At 39.2% G+C, this 23,369-nt stretch overlaps 1 protein-coding gene across 13 annotated transcripts in view; it reads right to left on the reverse strand.

Annotated features, from left to right (window-relative positions):
- The window catches only part of MAST4 (microtubule associated serine/threonine kinase family member 4), a 575,926-nt gene that overhangs the window by 212,070 nt on the left and 340,487 nt on the right, over window positions 1–23,369 (reverse strand). For 2 of the 13 annotated variants that reach the window (XM_050794443.1, XM_050794439.1), the window contains exon 1: window positions 1,581–7,906. The exons of the other annotated variants lie outside the window; for them this stretch is intronic. In XM_050794443.1, coding sequence (XP_050650400.1) covers window positions 1,581–1,627 — 47 coding nt within the window. In that variant the 5' untranslated portion in view covers window positions 1,628–7,906. Of the gene's footprint in view, window positions 1–1,580; window positions 7,907–23,369 lie in introns of those variants that run through there. 13 annotated transcript variants of the gene reach the window in all.

The raw sequence follows: 23,369 nt of genomic DNA on the forward strand, positions 1-23,369 counted from the left end.
CATAGTTCAGTCCTTCTAATCATAAAATGGAATGTTTGATACAACTGAGTTCATGTTTTTAAAAAGTTACTTTGAAGTGTCTCCTCTTAATGTAGACAAAATTGAAAAAAGAAAGAAACAAAAAGAAAGTAAAGGAAGAAGAGGAAAGAAAGAAAAAGCCTAATGTGAAATGATATCTACTAAGTCCAAAGAAAACAACCAGGAAACAGCACAACAGAAAACAGAGGCAAAAGCAAAGCTGGAGGTTAATGCCCCTGGGTTTTAAACATAGAGTTATGGCTTAGTTATGCATTTCCAGAATGCTAGAGAGTGGAGGGTTAAGTAGAAGAATGAGTGCATGCCACTAAAATATTCCACACAGATGGTGAGAGTTGAATGTTAGGGTGGGGGTGGAGATGGGAGAAATATTAGGGCAATGGGTAAATACTATTCAAACCTCTAATATGAAGAATGTCACAGCTAGCAAGAAGGTTGTAAGAGCCCTCTAACTTTTTGTAAGTGAGCTGCTCGTTAGTATAAAATCAGGGCACAATTTTAGAGCAAGGACTGATTAGAAAAGTATTCACTTCAGAATGTCATGCTTTTATCAATTAAGGAAAATTATTTCTCTTGTATGATGCATCTACAAAATTCAAAATGAATAATAAATCTCCAGAACCAAGCACAGTTCTCATCCTGCAGTCTCTTTCTGGAGACAGTCCAGTATGAGATTATTGGGACTGTACAGATTTCACTAAAATGTAATTTTATATCTGTGTTGTAAGTTAGAAAGAGGGATATTTATATTTTTTCTACCGGATTTATATTTTACTGTTTATTATTTTAAGTGTGCCAGCACAGACTAACTCACAGCTTCTGCATCTTTGACTAACAGATTTAAAATAAAAATTTGCTGACACTTCCTGCATCACAGATGTCTAACTTCTGCGCCACAAATTAGATGTGGACATGTTCATATAGCTACATTACATCAGAAGGCAGTAGTCAGATGAGTTAATGGGTTAAAAAAAAAAAAAACAGCTAAGCAAACACACAGCTCAACTAGGTAAACACATTGCATGCAGTGGCTGGAGATTCTGCAGAGAGGATTCTAAATGTACCACAGTTCATTAATATTCTGTTGCACAGATAAAACATGGATCACATCTAATGAACGTCACAAATAACCCTTCTCTTGCACTCTAATCCATTGTAATGTCTTCTATTATTCAATGCAGACAGAGGCCTTTCTTTAGAAAAAGGCAACATGGGGATAAACAGTAAGAGAGAAGGAGAAAAAGACAGATACACCATGGCCTACTGATACATTCTTTCACAATGAGCTGTTAAGATGTTTCCAGAACTGGGGTTTAGTAACTTTAAATATGCAGCAATGCTTTTCCCCTGACTGCAATGCAAAACGCTGGTCTGGGTGTCCACATTAGCTGAAACCAAATACCATGCATTTAAGACATGTTCCTCTACCTCACACTGCAGTGCTCTGAGGCTGTCAGTACAAACAAATGCTAAATAGCTATTGGTCGCCGGAAAGCGAGTGCCATGCAGAAAGCATTAAAATATTAAAGACAGACAATACTTACTCCAAGGTCAGCCCCGGAATCTGTAGCCTTTCCCGCTGGGCTTTCATGGTTGTTATATGTTAGCACACTCTATTGTAACCATGACACACACTCCCTGCCAGCGTCCCGGTGATGACAGAGAGCCAAACCGAACCTCTCTAAAGGACTGGACTAACACTCTCTCGAGGGGGAGGGGGAGGCTGCAAGTTTGGGTCCTTCCACCTCTAGCCGTAATCAAGAGATGTCAGCTGCTTTCCTCAGGTTAACGGCAGTGCACACTGCACTGATTTTGTTAAAGGAACGAGGCTTGCAGCTCTGCATATCAAGTAATTGGTTTCTGATTTTTTTTTTTTTTTTTTTTTTAAAGAAAGTCGCTTTACTCACAGACCCACTTTTCACCTCATTGAAATGAAAAGTCCTTTTCACCCTGCAGACTGGGGCAAAAAAAATAAAGCAACAGTGTCACACTTGTAAAAGAGTTTATCTCAGCACACGTCAACTATTCCCCACCTCCCTGTGATGCTCTCGAATAGAATTCAGCCACCCTGAGGAGGCTCGTCTTACACTTCCCTTGGTGGAGTTAACTAAATCACTCACAGTCCCCGAGAAAGAAATGAGGAATAGTGCCACATAAAAATAATTAGATCTTTCTCTATATATGGCAATCATCAGAACGAGGAATAAACTAACTGCATTAATTTGGGGGAAGTCTGACTCTGTTGTGCGGCAGAGACTTGTGTGAACAGGCAAACCCGACGATAGGAAACTACCAACTGGAAATGCAAGAGATTTTTCTTGGCACTTGGATTTTTATTTTCGAAAAGCTCATTTTTAAGATCGCAGTGCTGTATACTTTACAAAAGCAATCTAATATGAATAAGGAGGGAAAGAGAGAACACGAATTTTGAAAGTCTGAAAGTTTCATCTTGTATTTGTTCAAAGAACCTAATTTTTGACAGCATTCATAACTTGGAACTAAGTGTACTTCCATTGTAGTGTATGAAGAACGTAACTGACTCACTTCCTCTAATGCATTTTAAAATGTTTTAAAACTTGGCAACCTCTGGTTTGTTGAGAAGAAACACTAGAGCAAATTAAAGCTTTATTTTATCAAGAACTCTAATTTTCAAGTACTACAAGGCATCTCTTTCTGTCTCTCTCTCTCTCTCTCTCTCTCTCACACACACACACACACACACACACACACACACACACACACACATACACACACACTCAAAGAGAGAGACAGCGCACCAAACTGCGGAGAAATAGCAAGTATATTCAAGCAGTTATATTTCAAAGGCTATGAATTCAAACTCGGTCTTTTTACAGATGAAGAAACTGAGGGCACACAGTTGGCGGCTATACTAGGATTAGATCCTGGTCTGTAAATTTACTCTTATCCCAGAGGCCTGTCTAAGCAGGGATGCCACGGGCAGCTGTTCGGGTTGTGCCCTGGGCAAGGAAGGAGGTGGAACCAACATCTAGTCTGCTTTCCATGGTTTTATGCCTGCACCTGGCTCTGGGCTGCTTCCACCCCATCTTTCTCATTTTCACGAAGTCTCCCTCAGCTCTGTGCCCTTCTGGAAGGCTACCTGTTTCTAACTCCACAAAGGTACATATGGGCCAGTGGAGGTTTATAAGATACTCTCAGAACTGTTTTCTACATCCTTAGCTATCAACTTGCTCTGGGGCATTTGTTAATGTTAACTAGGTACCAACTTATTTCTCAGTGTGAGCTCACAGAACCAACCAATCCTCTTACCCTTTGGAGGTAACAAATCCATACCTGAAATATAGTCACTGACTCCATAGACAGGCAGCTAGAGATGTAAAAAGTAATTGTAATTTAGTAGAGAAAAAAGCATCACAAAAGGAAATACTAAAGATATAATGGATCCCAGCTACTCAGAAGGTTGAGGCGGGAAGACTGCTTGAGTCCAGCAGTTTTGAGACCAGCCTGAGCAACACAGCAGGATTCCATCTCAAACAAACAAACAAGATATAATAGAACACAAAAAAGAGGACTCAACATTCCTTAGGAAAGTTGTTCGGGGAAAGTTCGAAAGCATGGGCGTCACAGCCAGATTATGACAAACAAAGAAAAGAAAAAAATCAGTTACCACCCTATACCAAAAAATAAAGCAAAATCCCCAAATTCTTTAACTTTTAAGGTAGACATTCATCTCAGGAAACACATTAGAATATTATTCCATAGGCTTCTACACACAGATCTTCTGAAGTAAACTTCAGTTCCATATAGCCAATGGACTACAATATATTTTTGCTTCAGTTTCCTTTTACTACCCTTAATTTAACATACCCAAAAGAAAACTCACCATCCTGCCCTCCAAAACCCCAAAATAAGCCTCCTTCCAATGTAAAAGATCCAGAATGCCACCATTATTTCCACCTAATGTCAAAATACATTGATCCAAAATACATTGCATCTTGGCTAGATTATTCCTTCTAACTGGTCTACTTCCTCCCCGGCACCCTCCACACTTTGGTGGCCACACACGAACTCCAGAGTGATCTCTTTCAGAATATGTTGCTCTTCTGTTCAAAATCCTCCAACAGTTTCCCTGTGATTAAAAGCCATAAATTTAGGACATTTGGCCCCAAACGGGATAATCAAGCATCAATAGGAACAACAATGGTAATGTATTACAACATATCAAATGTTTAAAGTCATGAGTTCAAGAAGAGAAAGTTACGTCACCTTGAGAGGATGCTAGAGAACTACTGCAGTCATCTTGAAAACTGATAAAGGGAAAGAATCAAGCACATCCCCTGCATTCCCTATGAGTTATACTTCACAGATGGGGAAATCATTTACTTCGTAGATGCATTCCAATTGGTAAATAAAGGGGGAATTGCGGTCGTAAAATATCACAATTTTTCAGACTCTAAAGAACCAGGGAATCTAAGCCATGATCATCAATGTCTGCTGACATCACAAAGAGAGAAACCCTGGACAACGGGAGCCTCTCAAGACAACACACACGAAGTAATCTTACCAAAAAGACTCCAGCACCCCGGATACAACCAAGTCTCTACATCAAAATATCAAGTTACAGGTTAGAGACAAGGGGATATGTTAAACAATATCTCAGAGACGTGAGCAGCAAAAGCCAGATACGGAAGTCAGAACAAATGACCTGGTTTCTTAAAATTTTAATGGGGGGAAAAAAGAGATGGAAGGGGAGCCCAAAGTTTAAAAGAAGGCCAAGCACAGTGGCTCATGCCTGTAATTCCAGCACTTTGGAGGGCTGAGGTGGGAAGATTACTTGAGGCCAGGTGCTCGAGACCAGCATGGGAAACATAGCAAGACCCTGTTTTCACAAAAAACAAACAAACAAAAAACCTTAAGAGACTATCAACTAATTGTAATATATGAACTTTTTAATTGGTCCTGATATCAAACTAATCAAACTATAAACAAACACACACATAAGCAGGCATTTAGGAAATAATCAGCATGATATTATATATGTACACACTTCAGCCTGAAATATATATTGAGTATATGTATATACGTGTGTGCCTATCTGTACACACGTGGTTTGGATATCTGATAAAACTAGCCAATCATTTTAAAGTATAATATTGGATCATGATTACCTTTAATTCCCTATCTTTTATAGATACATACAAAAATATTTACAGATGAAATAATACATGTAGAGTTTGCTTCCAGATGATCTGGGGAGGGGAAGAGTATATAAAATTAAAGTGGCTTTGGTTACTATTTATTAAACTTGGGTAATAGGCAAATAAGGGGTTCATTATACTATTCTCTGCACTTCAGTGTATGTTTGAAATTTTGTCTTATAAAAAATTGAAGAAGAGTCTCACCAGGAGTCTAAAGCTCCATATGGTATGTCCATGCCACACCTCCACACCCGCTCTTCTACAGCTCCCTCCTTGACACTCCTCACTACCCTTCACATATACCAAGCACACTCCTGCCTCATCCTTTGCACTCACCGTTCCCACTGCCTAGAATTCTTCTCCCCTGAGATGTCCAAACATCCTGCTCCCGAACTTCCTTTACATCTTGCTTGACCCTATTTGAAAACACAAGACTCCCTCATCCAGTGTTCCTTCTCCTCTCTTTTTTTTTTTTTTTTTTTGAGACAAGGTTTCACTGTTTCCCAGGCTGGAGGGCTGGAGACCAATGGCACAATTATGACTCACTGCAACCTCTGCCTCCACCTCCTGGATTCAAACAATCCTCTCACCTCAGCCTCCTGAGCAACTGGGACCACAGACACATTCCACGAGGCCCGGCTAATTTTTGTGTGTGTATTTTTTGTAGAGACGGGTTTCACTATGTTGCCCAGGCTGGTCTCAAACTCCTGGACTCAAGTGATCCAGCCACCTCAGCCTCCCAAAGTGCTGGGATTACAGGCATGAGCAACCACATCTGCCCTTTCTCCTTTTTTTTTTTTTTTTTGACAGAGTCTTTCTCTGTTGCCCAGGCTGGAGTGCAGTAGTGTGATCTCGGCTCACTGCAACCTCCATCTCTGGGGTTCAAGCGATTCTTCTGCCTCAGCCTCCCGAGTAGCTGGAACTACAAGCACATGCCATCACATCCAGCTAATTTTTGTATTTTCAGTAGAGATGGGGTTTCACCATGTCGGTCAGGGCTGTCTTGAACTCCTGGGCTTATGTGATCCTCCCTCCTCAGCCTCCCAAAGTGCTGGGATTACATGCGTGAGATGCCATGCCCAGCTTTTCTTCTCATCTTGATGTATTTTTCACCTAACATACGTTATATTTATTTATTGTCTGTCTTCCCCTATCAGAGTGTAGGCTCCAAGAAGGCAAGTGTGTGGTGTGTGTTGTTTATAGCTGTTTATTCCCAGTGCCAACAGCAGCCACGTACGTATTCAATAAATATGTGCTGAAAATGAATGAATGACCCTCCCTATATTGCAGAAACCACCAATTCAGGAGATTTTTCATTTTTTAAATAATTGTAGCTCACCACAGTACTACATAACTAAACAGTGTCAGAGCAATGACCTCAAAGAGTAGTCTTAAGAAACTGGAGAATTGGGACATGTTCAGATACCACATGAAGACCCAGAAAAGACCTTTGCTGGCTCGGAGGCATACATTATGGACTAGCTGTACACACGTGCGTGCAGAAGAAGAGCCTAAGGCTACACTAGAGTCGTGTGTAGAGGTGGGTTGGGTGGGGGGGACATTGGTTTAAACCACAGTACTTTGATATGACTAAGAAGACATATCTATATGACAAGATGGAAGTTAAGGAGTCTTCCCTACCACTGCTGCATTAATGGTGGAAATATGGGGTTTAAACAAACCCAGAGGCATGGTTTAAAGCTAGATACTTCTGTGCATTTTCTAGAGTGGTGGTTCTCAACCAGGTTTTGCAATGTCTGAAGACATTTTTGGTATTACCCTTAGCAGCAGGGAATGAGGGGGTTACTGCTATTGGCATCTAGTGAGTAGAGGCCAGGGATGCCGCTAAACATCCTATAGCACACAGATATTGCCCCCACAACAAAGAATTATCCAGACTCAAATCAAAAGTGCTATTCTAGAAACCTTGCTTTAGAGACAAGGGTCAATTTCTGCAGGACCCTCGGCATCACTGACGACTTTTAACATGTCGGTTCTGATTTCATTGCACTCAAATGGGGTGAGGGAGGAGCACTCGAACTGTTTGGCTTCTCATGCCACATTTCTCCTCTGGGAATATTACTTCAGTGTATGTATATACTTCTGCCCCATTTTCAGGAGGAATGGCTTTTTATAGACAGAGCCTCAGACTGTCTCTAAGTCACAGAAACCTAATTATCAGGGTCTCCATGCCATACAGGAACAGCAACCTAGATATGGAATTCTTAAAAGCAATATGACCCAAACTACATACAAAATAAGCTTCACCACTGCTTATTTTGAGGCCATAGTTAAATAGGCTGACTCAAGAGTAAAGCCACTTGCATGTGTCTGAGGCACCTGGGCAGACAGGATTTAAACTAAGAGTTTTGACTTCTCAGATGAAATTCAAGGGACAGATCTCCCCAATGCAATATTTTCTCACCTTTTTCCTTTCTAGATCCAAGGCAGCCATAAGGAATACACAAAATCTTAGGGCAATCGTGTTCCCTGAACGTTCAATTATTTCTATATTCTTAAAAGATGTGCACAGTTGAGGAAAACTTTCAAAGAAGGTGAATGTGTATGTGCTCTCTAACCACTCACGTAATCCAGTAAAGGTTACATGAAGTTATTAACATTGTCATTCTCTCAACAGCTCATATCATTCATTTAATACACTTTTATTCTGCAGCCCCTGTTCTAGGTGTGGAGATACAGCAGTGGATGAGACAGAAAGGTACATCTATAAAGTCTCCATTTATCAGGGAAAATAAATAAAGACACACATAAGGTCATTTCTGATAATGACAGGTACTCCCATCACATGATGATGGGCAGTGAGTCAGGGAACAGACAGTATCTTTAGATCAGGCTGGGAAGATGAGATGATGGGCAAGCTTCATCTGCAGGATTAAAATTGCCAGGTCATGAGAGTCGGGGAGAGTGCTGCGGGCAGAGGGAGCAGCAATTGCAGTCTCTGACATTGGAACAAGGCAGGCTCATTCAATGCACAACAGAAAGGCCATGTTTGTGATGAAGAGTCATTGAACAAACCTTTAGTGAGCATTATACAATGCATGGCATTATCAGGGATGCAAAGATGATCCATATGTAAGTTTGGGTCTCAAGGATTGTATCATCTGGTGAAGCAGGGAGAGTAGAATAAAAGTTAACAGAGGGGATCAGATTTATGTTCTATATGATGAGGAGGTAAGAAACAGCTTTGATTTTGGTGGCATCGTTTAATAACGGGAGTTCATTTTTCGAGCAGGTCTTTGTAAGAAGCTGGCTAATGGCTTCTCAGGACTCTCTACCACTTCAAAGAGCAGGAAATATGAATCTATCTGTATGTGTTCATTCACTGAAGAACATATCTTAAGTGTTCACTGTGGGCAAGGCATTAAAGAAGCAAAATGACTAAGACATGACTCTGGTCTACAGAGGCATTACGAGAAAAGACCAGGGTGGAAACATCTTCCTCTCTTCCTCATCCGTCTCTCTCTCATCCTTCTCTCCTGCTTCTCTTCCTTCCCCAGACAACATGGGCCCATTTCTCCCCAATCAGAGAGGGTTCATCATTGTTACCTAAGGTGTCAAGTTTGCCACCTATACACCTCTTCTCAAGAAGCTCCTGCAGGATGTGCTCCACATGAACAATGAAAGAAACCATTGAAGAGAAATGGATGAGATCAAAGAAAGGGTGGTACATGGAGAGAAGCAAAGGGAATTACCATGATGTTAATAAGGGTGAGGAAAATCACCAAAAACTGCCGCCATGCAGTAGACGTAGATAGCACACCATCCAGCTTGGAACAGAAAAAATGGAGTGTCCAGGAAGGAGGCTTTGAGAAAAAAAACTTACAGGTTATCTGATATGTTTGATAACACGGAAAGTGCAAACAAGAGTTTTATAGTTCTACTGAACAATGTGGAAAGGATTCATGACAGCTACATAAAACCTAAAGAGAAGAAAAACACCCCAATTACTAACTCCAAAGAAAAGCACAAAGTTATAAAGGAGAGGAACATTATCATTGGTTCATCAGTGGGAAAAAATACACATACATACACACACACACACACACACACACACACACACCATGGGAGGCAAAATAATGGCCTCTCTAAAGATGTAGCAATCCTCAGAACCTGTGAATATATTATTTTACATGACAAAAGGGGCTTTGCTGATGTGATTAAGAGTCTTGAGATGGGCCGGGCGCGGTGGCTCAAGCCTGTAATCCCAGCACTTTGGGAGGCCGAGACGGGCGGATCACGAGGCCAGGAGATCGAGACCATCCCAACATGGGCTAACATGGTGAAACCCCGTCTCCACTAAAAAATACAAAAAACTAGCCGGGCGAGGTAGCGGGCGCCTGTAGTCCCAGCTACTCGGGAGGCTGAGGCAGGAGAATGGCGTGAACCCGGAAGGCGGAGCTTGCAGTGAGCTGAGATCCGGCCACTGCACTCCAGCCTGGGCGACAGAGCGAGACTCCGTCTCAAAAAGAAAAAAAAAAAAAAAAAAAAAAAAAAAGAGTCTTGAGATGAAGAGATTATTCTGTATTATCTGTAATATAATGTAATCATGATTTCCTATAAGATAAAAGAGGGATACAAGAGATACAGTTAGAGGAGATGTGACAAAAGCAGAGGTTGGACTGATGTGGCCAGGAGGCAAGGAATAGGTCAGTGTTGCTGGAAGCTGGACACCTAAACTTTCCAGTCATGGATAAGCCACGTCCCCTTTTCTTAGGATAACATGGGTTGGCTATTCCATCACTTGTGCTACAAAAATTACCAAGTGATACAACCGGAAAGTTTTATGAGTTGTTGTTCAAATAATGTCTTCGATTTAATGCTTTCCTTTTCATAAGAAAATAACAAGGCTATGGAACCTTAAGGCCTAATTTTTAAATGCCCTCTAATAGTAGCTCTGCTTGTAATAACCCAAAACTGAAAATTACCCAAGTGCTTATCAATAGCAAAATGGCTAAGTACATTATGGCACATTCACATGATGAAACACCACACAGCAATGAGACTGAATGGCCCACAACTGCAAGCAGTAATGTGGATGAACCTTGCAAACATCAAGTTAAGCATAATGTTGAGCAAAAAGAAGTATAACTGTGGAAATGTAAAACGGTGCAGCCGATGCAGAAAATGGTATGGCAGCTTCTCAGAAACTTAAACACAGAATTAGCATATGATCTGGCAATTCCACTTCTGGGTATATACCCAAAGAAATGAAGGCAAGAACTAAGATATGTATATACCCATTTTCACAGCAGCATGATTCACAATAGCCAAAAGTGGAAGCAAGCCAGGCATTGATTGACAGATGAATAGATGAGCAAAATGTGGTAATATCCATACAATAGATATTATTCAGCCTTAAAAAGAAGTTCTGACACACATTACAACATGGATGAACTATAAAGACATTACACTAAGTGAAATAAGTCAGACACAAAAGGACAAATATTGTTATGAGGCTGCTCTAGGTAGCTACTACTCTATTTTGGCACATCCTGTAGTTAAATTCATAGAGACAGAGAGTGGAATGAATATTGTCAGAGACTAGGGGAAGGAGAAATGGGAAGTTAGTGTTTAATGGAAAAAGTTTCAGTTGGGAAAGATGAAGAAGTTCTCGAGATGCATGGCAGTGATACTTGCACAACTCTGTGAATGTACTTAATGGCGCAGAATTGAATGCTTAAAAATGGCTAAAACAAAAATTTTATGTTAGGTATATTCTCCACAACTAAGAAAAAAACAGTATACTACTATACTTACCCTATGACTCTACTTATATATGTAACTTCAAATTTCTGGCATAGGCAACCTATGCTATCAGAGTCAGGATAGTGGTTAAGGTGGCGGAATATGGCGTAGGGTGGGGCAAGGTAGTGGCAGGATTTTCAAAGGGGAGTTCTAAGGCAAGAATCATGTTCTTTTTCCTATGTGCTGGTTGCAGTTTGTGAAAATTCTCCAAGCTTGTGAATTTGGGGATTCCTCAAAGTCTCAAGCTGCAGCTCTCGTAAAGCAAAGAATCTATTTTAGAGGTTTTACAGCTTTCAGACACTTCTCAAATACACTCCCTCTTTAAAAAAGTTATTTATACTCAGCGTCATTCCATCTAGGATTTGAGGCAATACATAAGAATACACACATACACAGACTACTCAGTAACTTTTTGTTAAACCAACAAATGAAACAAAGTAGAAAATTAAAAGTAAATTAAATCAGAACCACGAAAAATAGGATTAAAAGACAAATCCATGGGAAAACATAGAACCCTAAGTATAACAGAAAACACAGAATCTTAAAGGGATAAATTTTACAGAGCTATCTGTGACCAAAATAATTAATTACTTGCCTGTATTAGTCTGTTCTCACTCTGCTAATAGACATACCTGAGACTGGGTAATTTATAAAGACAAGAGGTTTAAGTGACTCACAGTTCAGCATGGCTTGGGAGGCCTCAGGAAACTTACAATCATGGTGGAAGGGGAAGCAAACACATTCTGCTTCACATGGCAGCAGGAAAAAGAAGTGCCAAGCGAAGGCAGAAGCCTCTTATATAATAAAACCATCAGATCTCATGAGAACTCACTCACTACCATGAGAACAGCATGAGGTAAACTACCACCATGATTCAATTATTTCCACCTGGTCCTGCCCTTGACATGGAGGGATCATTACAATTCAAGGTGAGATCTGGGTGGGGACACACGGCAAAACCATACCATTGCCCAACATCAATAGTTAATAAGTGATTGAGCTGGGACTTGAAATCAGTTCTGACTCCAACTACTGCATTCTTTCTACTGTAGTAAGCTACACTTTTCCATATCATAGTATGGGCGAGTTGTTTGACAAAATGATTCCAGTAGTATTTTCCCAGGTAATGTATTCATTAATGTAATATTTTTGTCTCTTTGCTATTGTTTGCATTCATAGTTCTTTGACAAGTACCTCCAGCTTACCTTTTGGCATGTGTATCATATATATGTGTGTGTGTGTGTGTGTGTGTATATATATATCTGACTTTATGCAATGTTTTCAAAAGTGCTATTAAAAACTTGTTGGGGGGTGTGAATTAGAAGCCCCATGAAGGCAGGAGTCACATGCCTTTATAGTCACTGTTTTATATTAAGTGCTTAACACCATGCTCGCACACACAGTGGGCACCTGACAAAGCAAAGAGCTAATTAGTTAACAAAGATTATGAAAAGTAGGTCATAAGGGGTGTTAAATTCAACTGGGAGACTATTTCCAGATGGCTTATTTACCCATTCTTGACTAGAGAAATTCAAATTACTCTGGGCCATCTTAAGAAGTTCAGCTTGCCATGTTTTACTCAGTTCCAGCCACACCAGTGGACACTGATGGCATTTTAAAGCCCAGCGACATGGCTTGTGAGTACCAAGAGTAGTTACATAGCTTGGAAAGTGCTGTGGAGGAATGGTGCAAGCTGCCCTGAAAAGGACAGGCTGAGGGATTTTGCTGTGCCCTACCTAAGCTTGGGGAGCAGGGGGACAACAAAAGGCTCTGGGTATCAGGAGGTAGAAAAGAAGTATAAAAGCATATGTTTGGATAATTCTGTAACCAAACAAGCAGAGAGCTACTGAAGAGCAATCTCTGGTAACATTACACAGAGACTACATATGAACGCCAGTAATGCCTTCCCCCTCTCTAGATAATCTAAAACCTGGAATCCGATTGCACACGTATCTTATCCTCCTCACACTCCAACTTTGGCTCTTTGGAACTCAGTCTTTGGCTCTGTAACAGGTAATCTAATTTGGAATATGGCACAGGTTCTCGTCTTGCCTTTCCTTTTCTGTCTGCCCAGCCAACTTGGGAACTTAGTCCCTCAGCCTGTTTAAGTCTTTAAGCTGCCAGCCTCCTTCGTCACCTACCCCTTCTTTATACGCAGGGTATGCAGGATGGAATGGAACCTGTGACACTTGCCTTGTGCATAAGCGAGACAGTCCACTTTACACGAGAACTCTGTCATCTAGACACTCTATTTTCCTTTGTATTTTGCAGGGGAAAGAGATTAGATTTTTTACAGTCTCCAGGTGACATGAGATTATTAAATAAGTATTAATGTATCTTTACCAATGTCAGGCTCATGCTGCCCCCTCACATCATCAGCTACTGACTGTAGAGGGGAAATTCTTGAGACCCAACATTAAGAATTAAAATATACCCATGATCTCAAATCTAAATAAAAAATCAACTTACTTTTCCCATGGGGTCCAGGATACACTACCCAACCAGGCTTTGCCAATATGTGCAAGCTTTAGGAAAAAAGCTGTCTCCTGCCATGAAATGCTTTGCAGGTTGGAGGAGGATTATATAAGGCAAGGAAGATACTCCTATGGATATTTCACTATAATAACAATTCTAGAAAGAAGAGGCTGCACAGAGAAGCAGCATTGAGTAGTAAAGTGAGTGGGAGGTTAGCTTCCAATATCTAGATGGCAAAGTAAGAAGCTTAAAATACTTAAAACCTCGGAGAATCAGAGAAGACTGTTAACCCATTATACTGTGATTTCCACAAAAGCTCAGACTTGAAACTTGATGTGCTTTATAAGAAAAAGCAGAAGAGAGAAATGTTCATACATTTTTCTTTGTAGGGAGATGGATAGGGCACAGGAAGAAAAAAAACCAAACCATATTCCTTTATTTCACTGTTCCTTGACAGATCAGGATCAGGCAGCAACTCAGGTCTGGTCCAAACCCTACAGGGACCATAAAAGTCATGCAGAAAAAATATACTCATTTTCCACGGTCCTACTTCTTCTAGGGCAGAAACAACAATAAAGAATCCAGAGGTGAAAAGAATTAGTACATCATAAAAAATAAGAAAGAAAAATAAAATACTCTCACATTGACGGTCCCTAAGAGAATTTACTCACATACTTAAATTTATGCAGCAAGTTACCAGGAGCCTCATAAATACTGGACCATAATCAAGCTGTAATCATTCATTTTATTTACATCTCATTAGGGGGCAGTAAGGTAATGATCTTCCAAAGTTTCACTGCGGCCAATGAAAAAGAAAGTGGATGTCTAAAGTGGGGAGGGCATAAAAAAAGAATGTCATTTGTCCCACAGGCACAGAATTATTAAAAACAATCTGTTTTAAAAGTTACCATGTGCTTTTATGCATTCCCGACTCGTAATTGCATTCTGAATTATTTTTACTCCACATATTATGTATGAGGTAAGACCTGAATCTATCTGACTAAAGAATTTAGACTGAACTTTTAGCATTACGTGAAAAACAAACTTCCATGAAATAGAAGCTGCAACGGTAATTTCCAATACACCTGGAACATTCACCATATATATTACCGCTTGTCGTTTACTGTTGGCAAAATCCATGACAACCTTTCAGGTACTTCTATAGCAATTGGAATAGCTGCACAAAAGGGCAGAGCAGCAATATACTGAATAAAACATCCAATGCCTGTATCATTCCTTTGAAGGCTGTCAGCCATACATTTTGAATAACCTGAAATGAAGATCAAAAGGGAATAGAATTCATTTATTTATTTATTTTACCTGAGGCGGTGAATGAAAGTAAAATTTAGAATTACGAAAGGTCTAAATTTAGGCAAACATCAATATCTTGCTTATAAGAGCTACAAAGAAGTTCAATAATTTCATCTAAGTCACAAAGCATGACACTGAGGTATAAAAATAGAGACCAAAGCAACAAAAAGAGTTAAAGAAAAATAAAACCAGATATTCCTTCTTCTGATTTTTTTCCTTCTCAGTCACCTTCTGCCTGACCTTCCACACACACAGCTCCTCTGTATTCCAGTCATGAGCAGCACATTGGTTCTCTTCAGTAATTTCAGTTTGAGAGTGGTTCCTCCTTCCTGTGGGGATTCCCTGGGAATTGTTCATGTTTCTCCCTCTTTTCTCAAGCACATTTTAAAGACAGGAAGAACGTGAGAGAAGTCAAGAAAGGAAGAAGAGAAAAAGACAGGCTGCATTATTTTGAAATGCTTCTACCTAACACGTAAATATCTGTTTGAAATAAACCTTATAAGCCATGTCTTTATACGGATTCAAAGAAACATAGTTGAAGAAACTAGCTGAAGGACGAAAATGCTTGTTAAGTAGTTTAACACATAAACTGCTGTGCAAGTTATGTGCAAGTTTAATGGGAACCATTAACAAACCTACTATCACTACATAATGATTCTCTATAAAAGATCATTCAGCCAGTAAGATTCCGTATATAGGGTATACCATAATTACCTAACTGACAAATTAAATATGATCCCAATACTCAGTGTTGGAAGCTTTCCCTACCAAAACAGAGTGGATGCAGCCAGTGCCTTCACCTACTTCCAGCAGACACAGAGACAGCTAAGGGCACGGAATGGGCTTCTCCTTGTCGCTGGATGAGCCACAGTTAACTTTCATCTCTGAGGGGCATTCCCCACACAAGGCAGCCATAAGGCCTCAACTACCTTCATGGGGCACAGGGATTAGGCCCCAAGAGGTTCTGGATGACTCTGAAGACAATTTTCCTGAGACTAAAGTTGGATTTTGCGGAGCCAATTGGGAACTTATCATTTATAGCATGATTTCCTTGGGGAAATATGTTCATAGGTTTTAAACAACCCCTGAATGTGAACTGTTTAGAAAGAGTTCATGTGAAACTTGAACTGCTTAGGAAAAAGAACTAAAAACCAGGCTCTCACTCAACTGGAGCTTTTGCCTCTAAGAATGTCTGTTTGGCCCTTTTAAGTCAGTGATATCTCGAGTCAATCAGTCTCCGCAAATTTAAGTTTTACTCATTTATAAAATGGAAGTCATACCATTGTACCTAGCAACCTAGTCAACAGACGTTCATTTACTTTCTTCCTTAAATGACTTTCCCCATATAAAAGTTTTAAAACCCAGGATATGACAGGCAGAATTCTAAGACCTCCCCAATGACTGACACTCTGTATAATCCCCATGGTCCTGTGGACTGTGGGCAGAGCCTGTAGAAAGGATGGGATATGACTCCCATCATGAGGCCATCAGTCAATCATCTGTGACTAAATCAAAAAGGAGATTATAGTAGGTGGGTCTAACCTAATCAGGTAAGTCCTTTAAAAGAAGGGGAAGCATCAGAGAACTGCCAACCTCAAAGAACATGGAAGAGCCATGAGTTCTACTCTTGCAAGGAAATGAATTCTGCCAACAGCCAGGAGAGCTTGGAAGAGGACCCGCTGAGCCCTGTCTAGGCTTCTGATTGACAGAACTGTGAGATAATACATGGATGTTTTAAGCCATTAAGTTTATAATAAATTGTTACACAGCAATAAGAAACTAATAACAGAACCTAGGTATAAGTCTATGTGTTTCTATAACTACAGGGAGATGAGACATCAGAAGTAATACAAAACACATATTAGAAAGAGAAAAAGAAAAACAAGGCAAGATATTTGAGATTTATTATGCCACTCTGGTAGATGCTTTACAAATGTTATCTCCTGCAAAGAAAGTCTTATTTAGAAAGAAGTTCTAAAGCCTTCTATTATGCTAATATAGAGTTTCAATTTAAAGCCAAGTTACTACCATTTTAATAACATTTTTAATTTCATTATCATGATTGAAAGCAAGGGTACCATCTAAAGATGGCTTTGAAGATTTTCATTTTAAAAGTACTCAGAACAACCACCAAAGGGTAGAAGATGATGACCTTTGAAGCAACTTTACAAACCCATTTGTTTATCATATAAGGCAATTCAGGACCAACTCTCAGTACTGGTGGAATATTAAACACATTATTTTAGAAACAGATGCAATGCAACTCATGTGGCCATGCAGAAAGCAAATAGCTGCACCAAAGATATTCAGAAGGAAACAGGAATTGTAAACGATTTTTTAAAAATAGCAAAATCAGAAAATACCTTCGAAATGTTTTAAAACTAGGAATTTTACACATCAACTCTAACAAACCAATAGAGCAAAGAATGGGGAGATGGTTACCTGTACTTTAAGAAGTCTCAGCCTCTATGTCAAACACAAGATTAATGTTATAAGAATGCTTAAGATTCCTTAAAAACAGAAATTGACATATCAGAGAACATCAGTGAATACAAAACACACTTTGCATAATGATTTTGAAATTTCTTTCATTTGTCGTGCTCTAACTTTGATTCTTTGGGGGAAAAAAGGCATGCTTATCAAGCGTAGCCTCAAAACCTTTCAGAATGCTAGCACAGGGAAAAGGCAGCACTTTTTTTCTCTAAGCACACATTTTCCAGCACTGTAATTGATATCCTAGTGTTCCAGGGGAGACAATAAAATTATTCAAATAAATACTAAAAAGTTTTAAGTACTATTAGTAATAATTCTTGCTTAAACACAAAACTTGGAGAAATGCATTCACCAAGCAGTTCCATTAAACAAATGAGCCTCTTGAAATTTGCTACTATCTTAACTTTATATAAATATATTTCAACTGTATGCTATAGAGTACATGGTATAATGAAAACAAGAGCATTAGACAGATCTACGAGACAGAAAGTCAACAAGGATATCCAGGAATTGAACTCACCAAGCAGATCTAATAGACATCTACAGAACTCTCCACCTCAAATCAACAGAATATACATTCTTCTTAGCACCACATCACACTTATTCCAAAATTGACCATGTAGTTGCAAGTAAAGCACTCCTCAGCAAATGTAAAAGAACAGAAATTATAACAAACTGTCTCTCAGACCACAGTGCAACCAAACTAGAACTGAGGACTAAGAAATCCAATCAAAACCGCTCAACTACATGGAAACTGAACAACCTGCTCCTGAAGGACTACTGGGTACATAATGAAATGAAAGAAGAAATAAAGATGTTCTTTGAAACCAATGAGAACAAAGACACAATGTACCAGAATCTCTGGGACACATTTAAAGCAGTGTGTAGAAGGAAATTTATAGCACTAAATGCCCACAAGAGAAAGCTGGAAAGATCTAAAATTGACACCCTAACATCACAATTAAAAGAACTAGAGAAGCAAGAGCAAACACATTCAAAAGCCAGCAGAAGGCAAGAAATAACTAAGATCAGAGCAGAACTGAAGGAGACAGAGACACAAAAAACCCTCCAAAAGATCAATGAATCCAGGAGCTGTTTTTTTGAAAAGATCAACAAAATTGATAGACCGCTAGCAAAACTAATAAAGAAGAAAAGAGAGAAGAATCAAATAGACGCAATAAAAAATGATAAAGGGGATATCACCACTGACCCCACAGAAATACAAACTACCATCAGAGAATACTATAAACACCTCTACGCAAATAAACTAGAAAACCTAGAAGAAATAGATAATTTCCTGGACACTTACACTCTCCCAAGACTAAACCAGGAAAAAGTTGAAACCCTGAATAGACCAATAGTAGGCTCTGAAATTGAGGTAATAATTAATAGCCTACCAACCAAAAAAAGTCCAGGACCAGACAGATTCACAGCCGAATTCTACCAGAGGTACAAGGAGGAGTTGGTACCATTCCTTCGGAAACTATTCCAATCAATAGAAAAAGAGGGAATCGTCCCTAACTCATTTTACAAGGCCAGCGTCATCCTGATACCAAAGCCTGACAGAGATACAACAAAAAAAGAGAATTTTAGACCAACATCCCTGATGAACATCGATGCAAAAATCTTCATTAAAATACTGGCAAACCAAATCCAACCAAATCCAAATCCAAGCCCAAACCCAAAACCAATCCAAGCACATCAAAAAGCTTATCCACCATGATTAAGTGGGCTTCATCCCTGGGATGCAAGGCTGGTTCAACATATGCAAATCAATAAACTTAATCCAGCATATAAACAGAACCAAAGACAAAAACCACATGATTATCTCAATAGATGCCGAAAAGGCCTTTGACAAAATTCAACAGCCCTTCATGCTAAAAACTCTCAATAAATTCGGTATTGATGGAACGTATCTCAAAATAAGAAGAGCTATTTATGACAAACCCACAGCCAATATCATATTGAATGGGCAAAAACTGGAAGCATTCCCTTTGAAAACTGGCACAAGACAGGGATGCCCTCTCTCACCACTCCTATTCAACATAGTGTTGGAAGTTCTGGCTAGGGCAATCAGGCAAGAGAAAGAAATAAAGGGTATTCAGTTAGGAAAAGAAGAAGTCAAATTGTCCCTGTTTGCAGATGACATGATTGTATATTTAGAAAACCCTATTGTCTCAGCCTAAAATCTCCTTAAGCTGATAAGCAACTTCAGCAAAGTCTCAGGATACAAAATCAATGTGCAAAAATCACAAGCATTCTTATACACCATTAACAGACAAACAGAGAACCAAATCATGAATGAACTCCCATACACAATCGCTTCAAAGAGAATAAAATACCTAGGAATCCAACTTACAAGGGATGTAAAGGACCTCTTCAAGGAGATCTACAAACCACTGCTCAGTGAAATAAAAGAGGATACAAACAATGGAAGAACATACTATGCTTATGGATAGGAAGAATCAATACTGTGAAAATGGCCATATTGCCCAAGGTAATTTATAGATTCAATGCCATCCCCATCAAGCTACCAATGACTTGCTTCACAGAATTGGAAAAAACTACATTAAAGTTCATATACAACCAAAAAAGACCCCACATTGCCAAGATAATCCTAAGCCAAAAGAACAAAGCTGGAGGCATCATGCTACCTGACTTCAAAGTATACTACAAGGCTACAGTAACCAAAACAGCATGGTACTGGTACCAAAATAGAGATATAGACCAATGGAACAGAACAGAACCCTCAGAAATAATACCACACATCTACAGCCATCTGATCTTTGACAAACCTGACAAAAACAAGAAATGGGGAAAGGATTCCCTATTTAATAAATGGTGCTGGGAAAATTGGCTAGCGATAAGCAGAAAGCTGAAACTGGATCCTTTCCTTACTCCTTATATGAAAATTAATTCAAGATGGATTAGAGACATAAATGTTAGCCATAAAACCATAAAAACCCTAGAAGAAAACCTAGGTAATACCATTCAGGACATAGGCATGGGCGAGGACTTCACGTCGAAAACACCAAAAGCAACAGCAACAAAAGCCAAAATTGACAAATGGGATCTAATTAAAATAAAGAGCTTCTGCACAGCAAAAGAAACTGCCATCAGAGTGAACAGGCAACCTACAGAATGGGAGAACATTTTTGCAATCTACTCATCTGACGAAGGGCTAATATCCAGAACCTACAAAGAACTCAATCAAATTTACAAGAAAAAAACAAACAACCCCGTCAAAAAGTGGGCAAAGGATATGAACAGACGCTTCTCAAAAGAAGACATTCATACAGCCAACAGACACATGAAAAGATGCTCATCATCACTCGCCATCAGAGAAATGCAGATCAAAACCACAATGAGATACCATCTCACACCAGTTAAATTGGCAATCATTAAAATATCAGGACACAACAGATGCTGGAGAGGATGTGGAGAAACAGGAACACTTTTACACTGTTAGTGGGACTGTAAACTAGTTCAGCCATTGTGGAAAACAGTGTGGCAATTCCTCAAGGATCTAGAACTAGAAATATCATTTGACCCAGCCATCCCATTACTGGGTATATACCCAAAGGATTATAAGTCATGCTGCTATAAAGACACATGCACACGTATGTTTATTGCAGCACTATTCACAATAGCAAAGACTTGGAATCAACCCAAATGTCCATCAGTGACAGACTGGATTAAGAAAATGTGGCACATATACTCCATGGAATACTACGCAGCCATAAAAAAGGATGAGTTCGTGTCCTTTGTAGGGACATGGATGCAGCTGGAAACCATCATTCTCAGCAAACTATTGCAAGAACAGAAAACGAAATACCACATGTTCTCACTCATAGGTAGGAATTGAACAATGAGATCAGTTGGACACAGGAAGGGGAACATCACACACCAGGTCCTATTGTGGGGAGGGGGATGGTAATGGGGGAGGGATAGCATTAGGAGATATACCTAATGTAAATGATGAGTTAAAGGGTGCAGTACACCAACATGGCACATGTATACAAATGTAACAAACCTGCACGTTGTGCACATGTACCCTAGAACTTAAAGTATAATAATAAAATAATTAAATAAATAACTTGGACAAAAAAAGAAAAGAAAACAAGAGCTATTTAGGTTCCTGAGACTTCCCTGCACTTACTGCTTGCTTAAAAAAAAAAAAAATTAACTTTATAAAATGGGGAAGCACCTTTAAATATTCTTTTATCTCAGAGTCTTATTTAACATCCTGTATGCTAAACACAATGAGAACATGAATTTTTGCTAGAAATACTAACCATAGCTTCCATTTATAAATGGTTGCTCTGGGCTAGCACCCAATGTGCATTATCATATTTAATGCAGTGAGGTACATACTACTATCAACCTCATTTCACTGGTAATGAAATGAAATTAAGACATAGAAGGGGTATTTAACTTTTCTAACATTAAGTGGGGTGATAAGAGGTAGAATGGAGATGGCCAGTGCTATGGTTTGAATGTTTGCATTTCACCAAAACCCTACCCCCCAATACGATGGTATTTGGAAGGGGAAGGTGATTAGGTCATGCAGCAGGACCCTCATAAATGGCATCAGTACCTAATAAAAGAGGCCCCAGAGAGCTGCCACACCGCTTTCTACCTACAGCTATATGAAGAAGACACAGGAAGAAGATGGCCATCTATGAACAGGAAAGAGTCCCTCACCAGAATCTTCCAGCACCTTGATATTGGACTTCTCAGTCACCAGAAATGTAAGAAATACATTTCTGTTTATAAGCCACCCAGCTTATATATTTTGTTATACCTGCCTGAATGGACTAAGAAAGTCAACTTCCAAAGACAAAATAAGCAATCCTTATGTTACACTATCATTCCTGACATAACTACCCTTATTCAAACATTGGAAGCATGGCATAGATCATGGTTACTTTATCATGACAGGAAGAGATCAATAAACATTTTTCTACACATGTATGCCAATAATCAAACAGTTTTAGATCTGCAAGGGTACAACACACTCACTTTCTCTCACTTTTACCCACATTCTCATACCAGCATCAACGGAGTGATATTTCACACTGCATGACAGCCACTAGCTAATTATACCTAAATAACTTTTAAATTTGCAAGTTGGACAATGGTTACATTAATTAATTTTTAAGCATAAAGTAACCTGATATAATTAATCCAAGACCAAGAAGGTGGTCATGAAGAAACCTAACTGAGATTCCCCAACAGCTTTTGTCATCAAGCTAAATTACCGTGGGTAACTATCAGAAACATGCACATAAAAACATGTATGACAGTCTGGAATACAGAATATAATAACAATACGCTTATCAATGTTGTTTAGAATATGTTGTGAAGGCTAATCTTTTATCACCTTATATAGTCTTCCAGTATAATTTTCAGAATACACATACCTAGTTTTATTGCGCTTTGCAGAAAATTGCATTTTTTAACAAATTGAAGGTGTATAGCAACCCTGCATACAGCAAATCTATCAGCACTATCTTTCCAACAGCATGTACTTACTTCATGCCTCTATGTCACATTTTGGTACTTCTTCCAATGTTTCTACTGTTTTCATTATTATTACGTTTTTTATGGTAATCTATGATCAATGATCTTTGATGTTGTTATTATCACCATTTTGGGGCACCACAAACTGTGTCCATATAAGACAATGAACTTAACTGATAATTGTTGTATGTGTTCTGACTGTTTGATTGACCAGCCATTCCCCGACCTCTTTCCTTCTCCATGGGCCTCTGTTTCCTGAGACACCACAATATTAAATTTGGCCACTTAGTAACCCTACAATGGCTTCTAAGTGTTCAAGTGAAAATGGAAGGGACACACATCTCTAATTTTCAATCAAAAGCTAAAAACGATTATGTTTCATAAGGAAGGCATGTCAAGAGTGAAGACAGATGGAAAGCTAGACCTTCTGCACCAAACAGTAGCCAAGTTGTAAATGCAAAGGAAAAGTTCTTGAAGGAAATTAAAAGTGCTACTCCAGTGAACACACAAACAATAAGAAAGCAAAACAGCCTTCTTGCTGATATGAAGAAAGTTTTGATGGTCTGAATAGAGGATTATACCGGCCAC

The sequence above is a fragment of the Macaca thibetana genome, chromosome 6, assembly GCF_024542745.1.
Source record: "Macaca thibetana thibetana isolate TM-01 chromosome 6, ASM2454274v1, whole genome shotgun sequence".
NCBI lineage: Eukaryota > Metazoa > Chordata > Mammalia > Primates > Cercopithecidae > Macaca > Macaca thibetana.